General features: G+C 40.6%; 2 protein-coding genes across 3 annotated transcripts in view; both read left to right on the forward strand.

The window, feature by feature from the left end:
• The window catches only part of kif5ab (kinesin family member 5A, b), a 45,678-nt gene extending 36,066 nt beyond the window's left edge, over positions 1-9,612 (forward strand). Inside the window, exons 24-29 of one of the 2 annotated variants that reach the window (XM_040202843.2) lie at positions 782-998; positions 2,506-2,767; positions 3,165-3,229; positions 4,803-4,830; positions 5,358-5,470; positions 6,548-9,612. In XM_040202843.2, the coding sequence (XP_040058777.2) occupies positions 782-998; positions 2,506-2,767; positions 3,165-3,229; positions 4,803-4,830; positions 5,358-5,457 (672 nt within the window). In that variant the 3' untranslated portion in view covers positions 5,458-5,470; positions 6,548-9,612. The remainder of the gene's footprint in view (positions 1-781; positions 999-2,505; positions 2,768-3,164; positions 3,230-4,802; positions 4,831-5,357; positions 5,471-6,547) is intronic. The other variant, XM_040202842.2, reaches the window with a different exon arrangement.
• A 1,114-nt stretch (positions 9,613-10,726) lies between these two features.
• Positions 10,727-21,090, forward strand: soat2 (sterol O-acyltransferase 2). The gene is made up of 16 exons (XM_040202845.2): positions 10,727-10,947; positions 12,803-12,942; positions 13,160-13,218; positions 13,628-13,767; positions 13,856-13,909; positions 14,139-14,246; positions 14,858-15,140; positions 15,997-16,072; positions 16,402-16,486; positions 16,841-16,886; positions 17,137-17,266; positions 17,659-17,756; positions 18,169-18,267; positions 18,424-18,559; positions 19,053-19,198; positions 19,808-21,090. The coding sequence occupies exons 2-16, from the start codon at positions 12,864-12,866 to the stop codon at positions 19,862-19,864; spliced, it is 1,596 nt and encodes a 531-aa protein (XP_040058779.2). The 5' UTR covers positions 10,727-10,947; positions 12,803-12,863; the 3' UTR covers positions 19,865-21,090.
• Positions 21,091-21,255: the final 165 nt, after the last annotated feature.

Consider the following 21,255-nt stretch of genomic DNA (forward strand, 5'->3'; position numbering starts at 1 on the left):
AAAAAAGCTCCCAGTGCAAAGTGATAGGACTCCCATAGGCAGGCAGCGGACGGCGTGCCGGAGCTACGGATGAGTTTCTCTGCCCCCTGTACAGTTATAGTGATGTCGTCCCATCAATGCATCTCAACACACTCACAACTGTCGTGAATTTACTTCCATCTCTTTTTAGAATGACTCACCACCAAATACTTGCACTGCCAGATCTCCTGTGATTCTATTCAATCCCTGAATCCTTTGTATGGTAGAAATCTCTGCCTGTTGTCTAAACCCGCTGCAAGGTCTTCTACTCATGGGGATTACGGTCACATAGCTGCAGACTCTGCGTAAAGGGGCTCAATCAATTATTTTTTCATTATTTAATCAACAACAAACGAGACTGTTCTCTTGAAGCAACCAAGTTGTGTTCAGCAATTGTCGGGGAAAGTCTTGATTGTCTCAATATATCAACCAATATATTGATAAAACTGTTAAAAAACAAAATAATATTAGAAAAAAAACATTCTTATTGGTCTTCCTCCAAACAAACTACAGCAAAACTTCACACAAAGATTAAAAAAAAAATGTATACTGTATCTTTCTATGTATTCCAATTGTATTCAGAAAATAATCTCAGACACAAAGAAATTATGAAGAATTATTTTGTCAAAATCATCACCAACAGTTTACAAAACCTTTCTTTGACTTTTGTATTGTATCGTTAATTTCTTTTTGTATTTTAAATATTACCTGACTGACATGGGTTTACTGTATATGTTGTTGTATATGTGTGTGCGCTCCACAGCTGGTACGTGACAACGCAGATCTTCGCTGTGAGCTTCCGAAACTGGAGAAGCGGCTTCGCTCTACGGCCGAGAGGGTTAAAGCGCTGGAGGGAGCGCTGAAGGAGGCGAAGGAAGGAGCCATGAAGGACCGCCACCGCTACCAGCAGGAGGTGGAGCGCATCAAAGATGTGATGAGGACCCGCAACCCCTTCCGGAGGCCCCACGCTGCACAGATCGGTAACGCACTCACCTCATTCACCAGCGATTCCGCTATTTCAAAACTGGGAACAGCCACCAGCGGATGATCTGCGTACACGTTGCTGCATTTGTTAATTCAGTAAGAAAGTGTTTCCTGATCAAATTGTCTTCTGATCTTTGGGTGTGTTGCAATCCACCGAATCCAGCCTTTTAAATTGGATCTGCAGGGTATTAAAATGCAATAGTACAGGGTTACATAAAACCCCTCTCGAGGACATTAATTACTTTTCGTAACAGCATCTCCGTGTCTCAGTGGTTTAGTCCGTGTGATCGTGCTCAATCCGTAAAGTCCACAATCAAAATAAGTTTAATTAAAAACTAATGAATCCTGCAATCAAGCTATCTTACTAAACAATATATGGTAATTTTGCATGTTTTGATTATTTGTTCTTAGAAGAGGTAAGACACTGAAGCTCAACACCTGCAAATTTCCCTTAATTATTTCTTTTAAATAATTCAAATAATAGGCTGCATCGCTTCATCGCATCCGTGGTCTTTGTACTCCACCATGAGAGGATGTTTTGGAGGAATGTTGTTCTGTCTCTGCTAAGTGATTTCACCACAGGAGACATCCATTGTTGTATTTGCATCGTCTGTCATCTCTTTCCTTCCCTCTCAACCAGAATGTCCCACATTCATACACCACCTACTCATAAGTGATCGACATATGAGAAGAGTTTTCACCACTGCGGAACACATTGATGCGTTTGGTAACTAAATTCAACAACATGTTTGTAGTTATAGTTGTGATGGTTGGTGGGAATATTTTGTGTAAGGATTTGCGCAGTGAGATCTTCTGAGAGACAAAAAAACATTGATTAGAAAAGCAGTGTACTTCATTTTAATTACAGAACCCCACTTCATCCAATTGCACTCATACTTTTGAATCGTCTGCGAAAGAAATTACATGACTGGGCTGCAGTCAGAAAATTAGCCATTGACTTGAGTGTTTTTAGAATAATTATTTTAATTTGAGGAGTAAACTGAAGCAACTGTGAGTTACTGCAATATTTCATTTTGTCACCTTCATTCATGCATTGTTAAGTCTTCTTCATTATTCAAAGGAGGAAAAAGGGGTCCTTGGGGAAATAGAGAAGCTTCTCTCCTCTCAGCTGGTGAGGCGTGGTCAGGTTCAATTGACAGCAGCTTGCAGGCTGCAGTGAAGTACACAAGCTTGTGCTGGTGTGTTTGAAACTTTGATCAGAAGGAGATTTGTGTTATCAAAATGAATCACAGCCTAAACAAAAGAAATACAGAATGTAAATTTTGTCTCAAAGAACACAATATGTATGCAGTAGCATATAGAAAGCTGTTCAAGTTGCTCTATTCCCAGTGCTCTATTACCATTTAAATGTAGTATTTTGTGCTGCGGATGAGCGTGTAGCAACATCCGCTGTGGGCAGTTTACCGATAAATGTGATGTTTTGGTCTTTTCTGCATGAACAGTTCAGTCGATGGATTTTGGTTTCTGTTGTACCGCTTACAGCCAAGCCCGTGCGTCCCGGCCACTACCCACCGTGCTCCCCCACCAGCCCCTTCTTCATCCGGGGCTACAGCCACCACCCCGTGGCCTCCTGCAAAGCCGATTTCCACAACGTCAACGAGCAACAAGCAGCGGCTCCCGCTGCCCCCGCGGCGCCGGAGGGTGAGGCCAGGTTAGCCGAGGCCCACCCGGACCAGGTCGGCGCCGGCCGACACCTCGACTCCCAAAACGACGACGGGCAAGAGGGCAGCGTTCAGGACAACATGTGAGGAAGCTCAGGCAGCTGTGCACTTCTTTCTTGGTCACGGTTCGGGCCACTAAACTTAAGGCCCGCTCCTCGGGAAGCTGCGCCCGTCAGTGCAGTTGTCATAACAACGATCCGCTGATGTGGATTTTTGAAACACGGCGAATGCTCCAGGAACAGCTCCATTAGGAAGTGAAGCACTATTGACTATTTTGTGAAAGCTTTTTACGTTCCAGCTCTTTTTTTTTTTTTTCGTTCGGCGTCTGTGTCTCTGTTTTGACGTTGCTTTATCATTTAACGGTTGAGTTAACGCACCGTTTTTCATTGCCGTTTTAGTTCTGTTACCTAGAGAGCTAAGATATTGACTCACAAATCCCATTGCTGCCTTCACACAAATGTCTCTTCCCCCTGTTTGTAGCCTCAGAGCCGAACCGCAGAGCGAAGCAGACAAGAACACGGCGGAGATGCTCGATTCAGAGAACGGTGAGCCCCGCTCAGATGACGGCAGTTAAAATAATAAAATCTCTTTTTATTTTTTAGTGCTTGCCATTATGTCATCACGCGAGCCTTTATGTTTAAATGTTGTTCATGCTGTTAAAGTGATTGCCTTGCTGCTCTGATAACTGTTCTGCTCTCAGCTCCTTGTAATGGCCTCAATTACATGACTGTAATTCATTGGTGTGTGAGGAAAAGGACGAAGCGTCGATATGTTTACGTAATGCTGTTTTTGGGGCATTCACTAAGGATGGGAAGATAATGCTACTTGAGCCTTTTCTGTGTGTGTGTGTGTGTGTGTCCGCTCTCATCATCAGCGGGCTCTTGAGGAGATAGATTAAGCTTGCAGTGTCATTACTCAGCCAGACAGATAACCAGCCAGACAGGCTGAGTGCCCAACTCGGCCTGTGACCCAGTGCTGACAGTTGTAGAGTTACGTAACGACACTACACCTTTTTCATTCTCCACCAATATTAATAAAAGTCGTAAACTGGCACTGCGCCAATACAGCAAAACTGCTGCGATGGTACCTGTCTTTTTATCAAATAACAGTTATTAGAGATGGTATCCGGAGAACGCTGATTTTAGTTATTGCTTTCCACGGTGCCTGTTTTAGAAGGTTGTCAACCCATCAAGTAAATGCTTGACATTTGCCTGTTTTTGGCATAAAACTGCAGCTTTGTTATTCTAAATATTTTAATCAATTCTCAATCCTTATTTCGTATTCTTCCCAGAAGTGGACATGTGCCATTTTCGGAATGGATGTGCTTGTGCACTGTAATGTATTCTGAAGGAGAGAGGTTTCCTTCTGGGACCTCACATGCAACGGCCCCCTGGGATGGGATTCCACTCGGTTCATGCATTTTAATAAGAGTTTATGGGAAAGTATAAAAGTCAATGCCAAATAGCTTTGACAGACATGTGCCACAAAAAATCTCACATTTTGGTGTATTTTGAGTCCGTTGAGGTGTCGCCTTGACAGTCTCTGTTCGGATAAGCTTTTCATTAACTGTCGTACCTTTTTTCAAAGAGATTAAACCGAGCAGCCTTATAATCCAGTCATGCAAAGGCTCCTTGATTACAGCCAGCGCCTTAAACGGAAGCACATGAATTAAGTAAGCTTTCTGCCGTGAATAACGACAAATCAATGCCCACATACTCTTCTGCAGGCTGATAAATATTTCAAACATTTTGACGTGTTTTGCTGTCAACATGTTGTTTAATATGAAATGCAAACTGAATATTTTGTGTCTGGGAAGTTTGAGGAAAAGAAAAAACATGCCTTGTGGATTTGTAGTTCCACAGTAGCGGCTAGCAAGACGATACTGCACTTCTTTTAAAGCGTATACTGCATAGCAGTTACTGGTTGTTCCAGTCATACATCCCTAGAGAGAATGTCCTCATCCCCAAAAAATACAGTAGGCTGTTTGTTGGAGAAACTGACACATTATGCAGCTGCCATCTATCCGTGTGACAAAGCCACTCCTCCCCTCATTTACACGCCACCAACCCTCTCACTGTGCACCTGCCTGCCTCCTTATGCACCTCTCTCTGTCCACAGGAAACACCACAGATATCAATGACAACAGGTGAGACCACTGCCCCGTCTTTGAGGACCGCGAAACTCCCGCTGCTGCTTTGTTCTCGCCTTTCTGCAGGATTCCGTGTTATTCAGTCATGGGGCAGAATTCACCTTTAAAATGTTACTCGTTGAGTATTTACTATGAATTATTTAGTTTTAGGGTTCATTTTGGACTTTAACAGCTTTTTTTTCAACTTAAGGCCCTAAAGTATTTACTTTTAAAGGGAGACAATCAGCTGTCAACTTCAAGAATTACGGTCAGGAAAAAGAGCAGGATAATTACGTGTTGTATTTTAGCATCTTTGAAAACAGTCAGTTATGGGCAAAAAACAGGTTGAATGCCACATTCACCTTGCATGCGCCAATCTCACCTGTATTTTAAGACCAATTACTGTAACATTACGGATTCACTTCCTTCACGGCTGCGTCTCTCTCTGCTCCGTCACTGCTCCCTGGTTGCTGCCGTGGATGCTGCCGCTGGCGAATCTGGTTGTCGGTTCTCCGGCCGCATTTGATTCCGGTGCGTTTGGATAGCACGGCTCTCAATGTGAATTCTGGGTCCAGTACTGACGTCTGTGACAACCACGACCCAGACAAACTCTTCAGCTTGCAGCCGAAGGCCTCAGCCAGCTAATAGTCCTGGGGAGGTAAGAACAAAGAAAAAGATTACATTACATCATTTCAATTCATCAAAACATTCATCCTGAGAAGCATGAGCCTTTAAATGAAGCATTTTACACTGAAGTTGCAAAAGTTGGCAGTGTCAATTCTCACATGTCGTCCCTGCTTGCAAGCTGCTTTTACATTTGTGAGACTTAGAGGGCTCCTGTAAGCTCATGCATGGATTACAAGTATTTGTTGAGAACATTCAAAATAAATAAGAAAGGAATTAACGCTGATGTTGCAGCTTTCATGTTGCATGAAATAAAATCTGAAATAATGCTTATCAAACATTACCTGCCATTTGAAACTAAATGTTCTTATCCAAACAGTAGTTATTAGTTGTATATTAAAACTCTATTAGACCATTGTATATATTGGTTTGGGAGCCAACATTGTCTTACGTAACATCACTATGACTTTAGAGTTTATTGGGTCTCGGGGGGTTTCTAGAGATTACAACACTGCCAGCTGCTAGGGACAGCTTTGTTTTTTGTTTTTTTGGGGGCCCCGCACTAAAAATACCTACGCTCAGAGAAGACGCTTTGCTCAGAAATATCCAACAAAGAGCATCTGTCTCGGCTCAGCGCCACACACTTTTCTAACTCACTCTCTCATAAATATCAGCGAAGGTCAAAGATTATACAACATTATAAAAAAAGTATTTCCTCTGGGAAATACCATTGGAAAAAGATTCATTCAATCCTCGATTCCCCTGGGGTTTTACTTTATCTCAGTCATTTTGCCGTCAAGAGCTCCATTTGGTTTCCCCTGTCGTCTATTCAAGTGAATATTATACAGCACCACATGTCACAAAAACGGGAATTCACTCAAACCTTCTAGTACGAGTTTTACAAAGTGCACAGTTTTACATCCTTTGTAGTCTAAATCTGTCCCAAGACATTTCCATGCAGTTCCTAAACACATCCGGCTCTCAGTGATGTTCCTTCTGGCAATGTTGGCATGACTCACCGGCCGCCCTCTCGTTCTCCCTGTTACTTTCAAATGTATCTGACTGTTGCTCTCTCTCTCTCTCTGTCTCTCTCTCTTTCTCTCCCCCCCAGGCTCCCTCCATCCTTTTTCTGAGGCCTCCTCTGTACATCTGCATGCAGCTGAACACCGTCCTCCCAGCCTCTCCTTCCTCTCTTATCCTCACCTGCTGTGAGCAGACCTCAATCTCTTCGGGGTCCCCTTTCCCGCCCCCTGCTTGCTTCTTCTTTTTAAATATGTTCTCCTTCCTCTACACGGATGTGGGTTGTATGTTGGTATCAGTAAGATTCATGGCATGCACTGCATCTCAAAAATGTGTGACTTGGCAGCTCACGCCCATATTGCTGCACCCTCCCTCCCATGAAGGTGGGGAAGAGAAGGTGCAGGTCTGTAGGTGACCACTAGTAGGTGCTGTTTGCATCAGTGAGGGTATCACAGTGAACTGAAGGGCAATGGTTCAATTAACAACAGGCTTAATCTTGATCACTATTACTGTTATATTATGATAATTATACGCAAATGGATCTGGAAACTCCACAGTGAACCTCAGGATTACTGGCTAATATGTATAATTTAGAACTGTGCATGTCAAAGTCAATATTAGGAGGGAAAGTGAGACTGCATTACCACGAAATGTTTAAATCTAAAAAAATAACTGTGTCAATATAAATGGGGAATTCAGTCTTAAAAACTGTTGTATTTAAAGGATTAGGCTTGTACTATTTCAACTTTTTGTTGTTGTTAACAAATCTCCTGAAATTTCAGTCTCAAGCAAAGATGTTTAAAACAGATCAATGAAGTATTGTGTTATTCTTTAACCAAACGGCTCAGTAAAAGCACCTTCTAGAACACAGGTAGAAATTAGATTCATGGGGACCATTTTCAGCTGTGGATTCATTCAATTTAACCACATGTGGTGTTCTAGTGAGTTTCTACAGCAGCAGGATTGTGTGAGTGGGATTGTCTGAAAATAAACTGCAGCACCATCAGACTTATTAAAGCTTATGCTTTTTTTTCTTTCTAGAAGCAGTTTCAGCCGTCACAGTAACAATGTAGTCTATAATCTTGCCTGCAACATTTTACACCAAAGGAAATTAACTTTACATATATTATGCAGTTTATTTCTAACTCCTCAAGTCATGACAGTTTAGTATTTTAGTACCTGATGAGGATAACTTTCGTACATACACTCAATAAATGGTAACCCATATATTCCATATACGTACACCCTAGCAAGTCACTCTTTCTGTGGAGGTCTTAAAGCCACTTTCTACCCAACCACGCAAGGACCCATTGTGAATATCTTAATGCTAATAAGGGCATTCATCAGAATATCCTTCACCTAAATGTTCAGTTGACTCAGTACGTCTTACTTTTGGTAAACTGCATAAGTTGCAACTAGTTTGAAAGGCCACTTGGTGTATCCCACCCGTAGAGTCATAAACAGAGGGTTTCTGATAGTTTTTTAAATACTGATTCTGTCGTATAGTAGAGAGACTCTTAAGCAGTAAATTGTCCCTAAAGAAAACAGCATGGCAGGGACCGTCTGTGAGATGTTCCGTCATTGTCATGACACCCAAAAGCATGGCAGAGTGGAAAAAAAGAAATGTGTAGCAACTATTTTTATACTGCTGGTTTTAGTTTAAAATAAATAAATAAATATATAGTATTAAGCGTTTAGCTCTATTTAAACTTTTTTTGCTATAAATTATTAAAACAAATCATAATTTATAGCCGTTTCTGAATGTGAAGTATTTGTTTTGTATGTGTGCTTTGAATGTTTTTGGATATCGGATTTCCAGGGTTTTGTCATTGAATGAAAATGCATGTACCCGTGCAGCGGCCGTTCCAATGTTAATGTCAATGACTCACCCCACGGTTCTGTATGAAGCACCTTGGATCGAAACCAAAGTCCTGATTAGAGTGATTCATCTGAAGAGGTCTCTATAAGTTCTGATCGAGCCATAAACCAAAGGTCACTGTAGGATACTCGGCCCTCTGACTCACACATAGATGGCTTCATCAGACAATCAGGTGTTTGACCTTTGACCCTCACGTGTAGCTATATCACACATGCCGTGTTCTATGGGTGCAGCCAAAGTTATCTGAGCAGATAAGTTGATTGACTCTATGCAGACACACACACACACAATGATGTTCTGGTCGCCCTTCATACTTTCGTGATGAGCTCCTGATCAGCCAGTCAGGATGAGAGCATCAAGGGTGATAGTACTGTAAGTATCAGTTTTGATTGTCAAAAAAATAGTATTTTTACCTGCAGCTGTAAAGACCGTGAAGCCCAAGATTTTGATTTTCAGTCACATGAAATGAACACCATATAAATTATAAGTTACCTACAAATAAAATCTGTCTCCTCTGTAATTCTCGCCCCATATTTTTAGTAGTTGCCATTTTAATGATAACATAAACTGAATTATTACGTTACATTGTGGGCTGTGATGTCAAACGTAACTGAGAGAACCGCTTTTCTATTTAGTTATTGATGCTAATTCATGAAGCACTTTATCACATTATGTTCTTTATGCTTCTATTACTTCACTCAGCAGCTGTTAAGTCTGATAAAAAGACATTGTGCAACTTTACACAGTCACAGACAAGTGTTTGCATAAGCTAAAGAAATGTTGAATGTGAACGGCCTTTTTATATCAATTTTCTGTTAATGAATGACAACCACAAAGAAAACAATTATTCCTCCGACATGTGCTGTGGTTGAATACCGAGCTGTAAATGTTTGGGTGAGAGTATATTTTCGATTCCATTGTTCCATTTGTCATTGTAACCAAACTGAAAATATTCAGGCAAGTTGAATAATGTGTGAAGCTGTAGCCTAAAATATGCAGAAATCTAACTTGGCAAGAATGGTAGGGTCGGAAAAAAAAACTGATGCAAAATGTTTGTTTGTACTCGTGTGCGTCGGTCGGTCTGTTCATAGTGTGGGATTTAGTGCATGCAGTACTTCTGTAGCTGCTGGGAAACAGTGTTGTTATCTCCTTTAAATAAAGATGATCCTATGTCGTGTTATTATTACACTGTCTATGTTCTAAAAAATAAATGCAGACATTTTCAATTGCTTTTGGGGAGAAACCTCTGGCAATAAAACATTCCTTTCATGCGCTAATCCATTTGGAGATCTTATGCTGTTTGTTTGAGATTGTCAGAAGAAAAAAAAAGGAAATGGAGATTTTGCATTGGATAATGGATCATTTTGGATTTGAACATATTTCATAAAAACATTTAATGCAAAAAAGAATTTCTGGGAGGTTTCGTGTGATATCTATTAGTTCATATCTTTACCCTTTTTCTCATGGGTTCTATTTAGAGAAATAAGAGTTAATTCATTTATAATATCATCCACACATTATTATCATCATCATTGATGATTAGAATCAGCTCAAAGTGAGTCAGTCACATTTAACCCCCTAAAAAATCAATAGGTTAAGCAAGTACAATAAAAGTACAAAAAGGGGGAGGGCTGACATACTTATGAGAAATGAATTTACTTTTTTGTATTAAGTGTCTGAGAGCTCCCTGTTAATAATCATTTTTCATTTTCTGCATGAATGTAAGATGTGCTCATGCTGCTAATAAGTGGATCTGCTGTTCACATAAAGAATTTTCAAATAACTATTATCCTTTTAGTTGGTTCCAAACACTATCCAAGATAAACACTTTGAGAACATGGACACAAAATAAACTTTGTACAGCATGTTTTTTCTTTTTGGTCCAACTGCCAAAAACAACAACAAACGTTTTTTTAAATGACACACCGCTGTGGCACGTACCGTAGTCTCACCAACGCTGTATTTGCCCACAGAGTTACATGACCTTTTCCAATACACTGCTCATCTTGTTTCATTACATCATGTGTTACTTGTATTCCAGTCTTTGTGAAAGGTACAAATAATGCAGTTATGAGCAAGAGTTTGCCCATATTATTTTCTCCAGAACATACAGCTGAGCACTTCAGAGATAATTCCCCAAAGTTTATGAATATGTTTACTCCTAATGAGCTTAACAATCCCCTGTGCACATGTCTTGAGATACACAGTAGAGAAATACTCTAACTATTAAATTAAACTACTAACTATTCAATGCCTTGACACCCATTCAGTTCTTCTCTTTGACCAGGATGTCATCGAACCTGCAGACATATTCAGCTATTTCAAGTAGCATGTGCACACAATTCAATAATGCTATGAACATACCTAGCAAGAGTAATTTTATGTCAATAGAATGTGGGACGAACTGTCCCGCAGCATGACCTCACATGCCAAGTCGAAGAGAAGGTGTACCTGTTCTGCCAAAGGGGTCAAAGTGCAAAACGGCAGCAGAGGAAACGGAGAGGAGGCGGATCATAAGAACTGTGACACAGGCTTAAAAACACACCCTGTCAGCTGGGATCCTCAATCGAAACACTGCGTCCCAGCCGATAGCCCGCTGACTGCAAAGCTGTGTGAGTACAAAGTTACAGATGTTTTCTCCTGGATGTCTGCCTGAAACGTATGTTACATCTGTCACATTTATAGCCAGAATTACACTGTTTCTGCTATTTACTATTAAGAACAGGTTTTAGTAAATGACCAAATGTGGAATAGAGTGTGATTACTGACTGCTGAAAAGTCCTCACATTAGTGCATCAGTATGAAAAGAAAACAATCCAGGTTTTTAGTTGATTTCTGGAGGTGACACTTTAAATATGTTTGTTCTGAAGGAAATGTAGGATTGAATCACTTGAGGTTTGTAAACAACGTATACTAATGCAAAACATTAACTTTACAGTCATTTACTACACAGATTGTACCCTAACCGGTCAGATTTCATCTGACAATAAAATTGAGGATGTCTTTTTCAGAAAATTCTCAGTGGAGCTCAAGATAACTACTCAATCAATACTTCAAAATGGCTCTGACATTCATTTTGAATTCCATAACATCATAAAAAGTCCTTTCTATGATCATCCGACATGAAAATCCCTCTGAAACAGTGATGATAGTCATCACAATCATCATTGGTTTAACTGCATAATGCACTTATCGTAAGTTGGTCTGGAAAAATGTAAATGTGAAACCGTGCAGACACCTATTAGGGAAATTATATTACCATGGTAGTCAATGATTCTCAATGGAAACTTAACCAAATGTTATAGGATTGCCTGAAGCTATTGTACCCCTACAAAACAGTTCCACCGACTCCAAATCTGGATTTTCTTTTAGCTGCCCATTAAGATGGGGTAAGCCATTCATGCAAATAGGGTGGATGATGACATCCACATTGAGTTTGGATACAATAATACGTTGAAAAGGCAAGTTGATGGAACTATCACTTAAAATCCGTGGGTTCATTGTTTCCCATTAAAGTCAGCAACTATATGTAAATTCAAACCCGACTTTTATTATCAAGTCAGTCATTAAATAGCAGTCTGAACGTAGCATAAGAAAAGAGGACAAGCAAAGAATACATCTGGTCTGCTTAAGGAGAAAATGTATAATTGTGGCATTAAGTCGGATCTGCTCCGAGACATGTTTTTCTTCATCTCTTTCTCATTATCTGCAGGCACATAATACATAATCTGTGTATCTGTGTGAGCTTATCTGCTGTGTTGACATGTCTCCCCTGTGTGATCAAACAGTATGGACCATAGAAGGGGGTTACTCTATGTCTCTTACTTCGTCGGTCATCTGTATGGCTTATCTATAGGCTGTGAACGTCCACTGGGGACAAGTAGACAGTCTTTATCATTTGTTTCATTGTTTAGCTTGAACTCAAGTGACTTTTGCTATGGACAAGCAGTGTAGGGTCACTACAGTTTAAAAACCTCTGACCCTGATTTGTTTCTGCATTCAGATCAGGCACTTTCAGTTTAAGATGCACACGAGAAAGCCTGCTGCTTTGGGACCGACTCATCAGGAATATCAATGATTTTCTGCATGAGGCAATCTGCCTGCAACGGGCCTGTAATAGTTTAATATTCTTCACACCGACAAGCCTCAACTGCAAAGGTTAAATTCACAGTGAATAAAAACTATTTAACAGCAAAAATAATTACTGCATCCCGGGGTTTGAAGGTTTCAAGCATGTTGCATTTGAACATGCATGTTGAACTTTATTCTCTTTAATGAGTAAAAAACAGCAGATTTAATGGATTTTATGTTTTCCTACCCCTATCGGACCAATAAACAACATGCTGGTTTGGGCCAATAGGAACCTGACAGCAATAATTAGTAGCATATTACAATGTGACTTCAAACGTTATTAGATTTCCATAAGAGAATTTGTGTGAGACTAACTTTCAACTTTGACATGCACAGGATTGTCCGCCTGACTTCCAGTGGACTGTCCACATTGTTGTGGCGTGGCCCTTTTGTAACCATGACAACTACAGAGCCACCTAACGGACTGTTGCACCGAAACATCAAGACCCGTCAGTCGGACGAGATCACTGGTCACGGTATGACCATATTTATCTTATTTGTATTTTGTATTTTATATTTTATTTATTTTATATATATATTAAGCACACCCACACACTAAACCCAGTGGCTGGTGGCTTTTTAAAATTAAAATAATAAAATACTAAATTAATAATTGGATTAATTGGATATTAAGGTGAAATATGGTATATTGTGCCAGTTCATTTAATGCAAATTAAGTTTTTCTCTCTGCAGGTGAAGACCATAATATTTTACAAGAGGAGGATCTAAAACGGTGGCAGAAACATGCACAGGTAACCGCTGACTCCCCTTCCAGCCCAGTCCTTCCTGGAATGGATTTTGAGAAATAGCATCAAATGTATGTCTTGAAATTAGACAAAAATATTATAATAATAATATTTTCTGCCTTTCAAGATAAACCACATCTTCAAAGTAGCTAAGAAATTGTATAAATATATCACTATTAATGTAATCCCCACATTTCACTGAAATGTTACCTGTTAGGGGATGGCAATGCAATATTTTGAATAGTATATGTAGACCAATAGACTTTTTTACATGTATGCAATGTACAGTAGCTGTGTTCAGGCTGGCTTACTATACAATACAAAAGCTCAAATTGTGCAGAGTAGATAGGATGCAGCGTAAAAGTTGCAACTTATGCTTTGGTTGAAAAAGCTCTTTCTCCTGTACGTCCTGCAGGTGGTGAAGGGGAATGTCCTGAAGCAGGTCCAGGATCAGCTCGGCGATTTACTAGACAAAGCTCTGACTGACTCCATCCAGCCTTTTGGCCAAATACGGCCAGCTGCTAACGGGAAGCCATCCAAAAGACCCCCATCCAGGTAAGGGGGCAACTTTTAGCACATTTTCCCTCATTGATGTGGGAGACATGTTCATCTTCTCTCTTCTCTGTGTCTGTGTTTGTTCTAGTTCTCAGAGAATGGATGATGGCAAAGTGTTTATGGACAGGCCATCGCTGTTGGAGTAAGTGTGAAAGAAAAGTCGTCTCCAGTTTACCATGAGAAAACATTGTTTCAACAATCATGCCTTGATCAGAGTGGAAATCTGCAATGTTTACATATACAACATACGGAAACTGCAAATAAGCAAGTTTGTGTACATCCTATTACATGTATATATTCAGGACCACACTATAATTCACATGAATACAACATAGAGCTACGTTAATGAAGGCTCCGCTCCTCTTCATCAGTGAACTGTTTGAGATCAACCACATCAGGACCATCTACCACATGTTCATCGCCATCCTCCTCATTTTCTGCCTGAGCACGCTGGCTGTCGACTTCTTCGACCAGGGCAGGTCAGTGTGACATGTGCATGCTCGGATGCGTGCGTGTGGAAGTGGGTTTACGACAATGACACGTATCGAACCCTGTAACCCTGAACTAATAGAAGCTCGATTACCGCGGAGCCTTTAAAAAGAACGTCTTATCTTCCTCCCTTATTGCTTCCCTCCCTCCTTCTCTCCCGGCCGCTCTGCGCGTCTGGCAGCAGAAAAACAGAGCAATCAATTCCTCAGAGTATTTCTGCCGTTGCTTTGGGCTGATCGGTAATGATTCAGTTGCTGTTTGCAGTCACGCATTGTTGTGATTTTAAAGCTTTATGTTTCTCCATCGGCTGTGTGCAAATTGTTCAATACGTCCACCCACAGTTGACTGAAACTTAATGAGTTGACATGCTGCAGTGAGTGGGATTTTAAATCTATTTCTGTTATCACCAGAAGGGCTCTCTTCAGAGAAATGAACGCGTAAAATATTCAATGTATTTAACTACAACCGCCATTAATCAAAGCCAGTCATGCTTTAATATCATTTTAATGGTTAATCCAATACCCTGTTCGCAGCTAAAACAGACTCTTTTTTTTCTATGAAAAAACTTGGATTCTTCTGTGTTTCTCCTATGCAACCTCAGGTTGGTCTTGGAGTTCGACCTGCTGTTCTTTGCCTTTGGGAAGCTGGGGACGGTCACCTGGGCCTGGACTGTGATGTTTGTCTACACCCTGCTCGTGCCCTACTTCACGCTGGTGTTTTGGGGATCTCTGTACCACAGCTTCCCCTCTAAGTTGGGGCTTTCTCTCGGCGCGGGTCTGGTCCTGTCTGCAGCGCAGACCTGTGTGCTGGGAATATTTCCCGTCTACGTGGCTGTGCACTACGAGCTGCCGCCAGCCTCGCGGTTTATCGTGATACTGGAGCAGGTCAGTGTCTATTTGAGGAATAAACGATGTCCCTTTTATTGAAAACAGGCTGCAAAGGTTTTGGACCGGCTGAACCCTTACTGAGTGAAAAGGACATCCTCATTCTATGAGAAACCACGAGAATAAAAGTCATTGTAAAAGCCGTGTGGTACACACGTACGAATGTGGTTGGATTCTGTTGTCACCAAACAGCTGACATGAGCAGTTCAGTTGTGATTTAAGAACCAGCCGCTCAGTTTTTATAATTCTACAGATTTCTCAATTTCAATAACAAGAATGAGAAATGCTTGAGATGGGAGTCTTCCAGCTGGAAAGGAGAAAGTAGATCTCATTGTAGCCGTCGTTTGAACTTCAAAGATCTCCTCCTCTTTATCGCAGCTTCCTCAGTCTCCCAAAACCTCCTTAGTTCTGCTGTTAATTCAGCTGCGTTGGATGAAGTGAAGTAATCCCGGGGTTTAGGCCTTCTGTGAAACTCGTTCCCCATCTTCATCTGCGCTGGGACCAGTTAGCCTAATTGTACTCATATAAAGTGTATAATCTAGATGTGAGTACAGAGCGGTTCTCTGCTGTAAACAGATGACGCATCATGTCAGAACTTGAGTTTGAGGAAGACGAATGGTCCATCTGTGTTTCTATCACTGAAAACTGTTCCCCGTTGATGTACCTTCTCGAGATTAATTACAAAGGTGGTTTAAATAATGTATCATTGGTTAAAATACACAAAAACAGAAACATGAGAATGACGTAATGAAATATGTACGTTTTTCATTTCACCTCGTCAAGTCGTTTTTAAGCTGTTTGAATTGATACATTGTGTCTCTCATCTCATAATAATCTATCTATCAATTTTCCCCAGATTCGATTCCTGATGAAAAGCTACTCGTTCATGAGAGAAACCGCTCCTGTTATTATGAAGAATACACCAAAGCAAGGTACTGTGCTGAATTGTACTAATGCCAGGTGTATTTACACCTTGGGCAGTATCATTACTCACAGCGACACTCCCAGACAGCTGGGAAAAATGACTAATACAGACCTCAGCAGGATACCACCTATAATGATGCATGCTAAAGTTAAAACTAACGACTAAACCCACATGCAATAAATAACCTCAAGTATGTGCCGCCCCATGACGTCATGTTGCAAAAGTTTGCTGGTGGTGAAGAATGTGTCTTTTTCATTTTACTGTCAACAAACAAAACCCCTTTTTTTACTTCCTTGATTTGAGGAACATACTTACTGAGTATTCCTTTCTTTTCAGGGGAAAGTCCAAGATCTCCAACATTTTCCAGCTATCTGTACTTCCTCTTCTGTCCAACTCTCATCTACAGGGAATCTTATCCTCGGTAAGACAAGCTGTTCCTTTGACCTTTGCTTGTATTCCTTTATTTCATTTTAATCAGTGAAAATGAAGTCATTCTATGCTCGGGTAGACATTGTTCCACTATATTGTGACGTGCAATATGTGCTGCTCAATTGATGCTCTGAATATCACATAGACAAACTTTAATAGTAAGCTAATTGCTTTTTTAGTTGCTTTCTTTTAAGGGGCCTGGTATTGTTCATGTTGTTTCACTTTCAAAATGTAAATAGTAACAATTTATGGCCTTTTCCTACAATGATTATCAATAATCAATATTATGAGGAGAAATACCTTCAGGAAAATGCAATTTTTGAAGTAAGCCCTTGTGTCTTTGCAGGAACTCCCACATAAGATGGAAGTATGTTTTCACCACACTTGGTATGGTAAGATACAACTTTGGCTTTTCACACTCATCACCCCTCAGTCAGATTATGTAAGCCTGTGAAGGAAAAGGAAGAAGGTGTGTGCGGGTTTAATGACCTAGAAAGGATCTGACCTAGAAGGGCTCTTAGCACCTATGTGATAACCTGAAGCAAAAATAAACTACAGGTGCTAAATAGCTTTCTCTCTTATACCAAATTCAGTTTGTCCCTTATTTTATTTATTTTTTTTGTCCTACCGCTGAATTTGCAGATCTTTGGGTGCCTGTTTTACGGCTACTTCATCCTGGTCCGCCTCTGCGTGCCCGTCTTCAGACCTAAGAGCAACCAGCCTTTTAGTAAACGAACAATGGTGCTGGCTGTGTTCCACGCAATATTACCAGGTACAGTATTTACTACTCGCCACCTTCGTGGAACTTGTGCTGGAAGATTTTTAAGCCACGTGTAAAACACACACGGAAATGAAATGAATCTTCATTTGTTACATCACTTCTTATCTCTTATCCGTGTGAGTCAGCGCTGGTAAGATGTATCTCTTGGTATGGAAATCGAGGTAACAAGTCTCTTGTGTTTCCAAGAGATAAGATTAAAGATGCTATTATGCAACCGGATAAAGGTATTCAAGCCTGGCATTTTTATAACTCTCTTTAAGTGATTGGCTTTCTGTAGTGTGGATTTAAGAGAGTGAGTGTCGGGTTACAATTCTTATGAGAAAGCTGGGAAAGGTGCCCAGATTAAAAGTGTCCTCCCCCCTCTCTCTTACTTTCTATCACAGGCACAATGCTCCTCCTGCTCTGCTTCTTTGCCTTCCTGCACTGCTGGCTCAACCTCTTCGGGGAGCTGCTGCGTTTTGCTGACAGGATGTTTTATAAGGTTTGACATCATCTCTTCCTGTGAAGGCACCATTTTTCAAACGGGCTTGCTTTTACAGAAGGGGACATTTTGACTGTTAACAAATGAGTTCACCGCAGGGTGTCCCTATTGTTCCTAAACAGTTGAACTTTTCCAACATTATATTCTGTTGAAACAGTTTTCTCCTGAACATGACTTGACAGTTTTGTGCTCTTGTGCTTTGACTGATGTGTTGCTGCAAGTTGTCATTAAATTACAACTGATTGATTTATGTAAAATGACATCACTCCAGAGTATTTGTCTTTTTTACCATTTACGTATTATAACATATTATGACGGCAGTCATCTCTGTATAATTTAGATGCATTGAAATGATCCATCTCTATTTTTTCTTTCCACACCCTCATTTTACTGCCCTGCGTCGATGTCTCAGGACTGGTGGAACTCAACATCTTTCGCCAACTATTACCGTACCTGGAATGTAGTGGTTCACGACTGGCTCTATTACTACGGATACAGAGACTTCCTCTTGGTGAGTACGGGGAGACTACGATTACATCCAGTAGAAAAATATATTAAAAAAACAAAAACAATAATACAATCGGCAGCACGTCACATAGTCCTGTAATTCCCCCACTGAACCAGCGTGACCTCTGAACTTTGAGCCGAACCCCTCTGATCCCTGCAGCTGTCAAAAAGGAAATTCCGAACAGCCGCCATGCTCTCCGTGTTCATTGTCTCCGCCCTCGTCCACGAGTACGCCTTGGGCATGGGATTCGGCTTCTTCTACCCCGTCATGTTCTGTCTCTTTGCCTGCTTCGGAGGTGAGGGGTCGCGTTCATTATTCAGGGGAGGGCCTTCAGAACGATGTAAACAAAGATTATTGGTATTCGATTGCTGCTGGTCGGGGGAAATCTTTTTTATAACATATATGGCTTTTAAATAAAGGATGAAAAGGAGATGGAGCGAGAAAAAGGGAATCAAAAAATGTTGCTGAAATTAAAACACTGTCTCTAAATGCAAAGGGTTTTTAAAATTATGTAAATGTTGCCTTCAACGTTCTGAACTGTGTCTTCAAAGGCTCTTTTCAGACAGCTCTTATTATTTTTCAAGAGACCACACGTATGCATTGAGTTATCTCCCTCTGGCTATATATAAGTCTTCATCAGAGAAAATTGCTTTGCATGCTCTTTTTCTATTTTCCCCAGTCCTTATAAGCACGAGATGAGCTACATCTCATGTAGATTAACAGTCAAAAACAATAACAACAAAAAACAATCATCAACCACCATAATCCCTCGTGTCGTCCTTTCACAGTGGTGTTCAACTTTACCATGAATGACAAGCGGCAGAGCCCCGTGTTCAACGTCATCATGTGGATGTGTCTCTTCCTGGGTCAGGGTGTCCAGGTGTGTCTGTACTGCCAGGAGTGGTACGCTCAGATACACTGCCCTCAGGCCGGGGTACGTACTCCACCTACACGCACACCCACTGGTACACGGGGAGGTACATGAACAGACACCGTGTGACGGCAGGTTTTTGTAGTGTGCTGCACTACAGTGACGTCAGTAGACAGCACTTTGACCCCAGTTTATGAGATACTTACATGGAAACTAGGCCAGATGTCGATCAACCTCAAGTGCAAATAAGAACATAAAAACACTTTTTGTAGATGAACACTAAATCTAATAATAACTGACTGTTTTTATTGACTGTTCTTATCTGCAGCCATGTACTACGTGTACACAGAATAAATAAAGGACCCATCCAACTTCTAAGCTCTTGTTAGAAAGTCACATGTGTCGAGTATCAGGGGGTGTGTAGAAATCTAACAACGTTTGATGTAGTGACAGATGTTAAGGATTTGCCTGACAGATGGACACGGATGGACTTAACATACTTTTTTACACATGAGGCGTCCTCTAAAGCCAGCCGCGTCATTCACACAAACAGTGGTTTAACACAAGTAACCGTCTATAAATAGGATGTAATTAACCGATGTTAGAATTATGTTTAATCACGTAGGGAAGGATTAGCGTATTTACACCTATTCTTCTACTGCGTCTCAACAGAAGAGCTTCTGGGAGTCGGTGACACCTCGGTCGTGGTCCTGCAACTACCAGAGTTAATGCAGCCTTTGTCCTTGGCTGGATGCATGAATGACGGCATGTGATAGACTGAACACAGTAGAGAGCAAGGAGCTTGGAAGTCATGTAAATAGGGCTTTTTTGTACGATATTCTGCTGATATGATGTAAAGATTTTTTTTTTACTCGTATCTTTGCGTTGTTTTTTGGATATGTTGTCTCTCACTTTGTCACTGATCACTCACCTGAATCATTTAAAATGCCCCATAATCTGATTACAGCAGTCTGTATTTATAGCTGTAAGTAACACACATTCAGAATGCCTTTTGACAATAATCATAATAACAATACAAAAAAACTATGATTATAATAGCAAGAAACCATTTCTATATATTTTCACTTAAAGCAAACGATGACCATTATAGTAACTATAGAGATCTTAGAAAGCCATATGAAAAAATATTGCAGTATATTACAACTATTGGAAATGAATACGCAATTATCCTTGTAAAAGAGTTTTGAAGCTACGACCTCCAATTATGATTCATACTTGACCTTTATAAGTCCTTAAACAATAATTAATGTGTAATGATGATCATTGTCATAATGAGTTATTCATATTCATGAGCGCTTACAACTATAACAAAACACTGTTATGAGCATTATTTTCTTTGAGCGGTATCAAAAGAAGTTACCAAACTTTCTTTACAACTTATTGTATTTTCTTTAATCAAGTGCTCATAGAACATCAACCTGTGAGGAAACGGTTGCACATTAATCATCTATTTGCTGGTTTATTCACAATAAATTGTCAGGCTGGCTGTTTAACCCTCCTAGATCTAATTTGCTGAATGATTAAATATATTTAAATAATAAGCCCTCAGAACTCTCTGGAAATGAAATAGTTATGGTCACCTGCCGCAATGGGCCTGCGCTGTGTTGCACGTTTAATCCCGCCTCGGTTGACATTCAGATGGCAGGGACTGATTGGGAGAGCAGGTACCTTCACCGACCAACCGCAGCGCAGCGTCATATCAGTCGGCCACAAAGCCGCGTTTGTGTGCCTGCCGTGTCCCTCCGAAGTCATGCAGGAAGAAGAGGATTAACATCGGTACAGTGTTTGCATTGGTGATGTAATGCTCTGTAAACAGATGCCGCAGTGCCGTGGAAGCTCAGAGTCCTTTTAGAAGCAGCGTCAATGGTGGAACTTAATAAAAAGTTGTGTCTATGTTTGGCATAATTCATTAAATGTTACACTTGAGAACAAAATCATCTAGGTTTTTTGTTTTATCTTTAAGTTTGACGACTAGATTAGACTTTTTTTTATCACTGGCTATCACTAGGGGGCAACTTGTTAGGAGAAGTTGCAGCCAGGTGATAATTATCTGTGGGTTGATCACGCTCACTTTACACGGCCTTTTAAATACGTTGGGA

This window comes from Gasterosteus aculeatus, chromosome 17, assembly GCF_964276395.1.
Source record: "Gasterosteus aculeatus chromosome 17, fGasAcu3.hap1.1, whole genome shotgun sequence".
Taxonomy (NCBI): Eukaryota; Metazoa; Chordata; class Actinopteri; order Perciformes; family Gasterosteidae; genus Gasterosteus; species Gasterosteus aculeatus.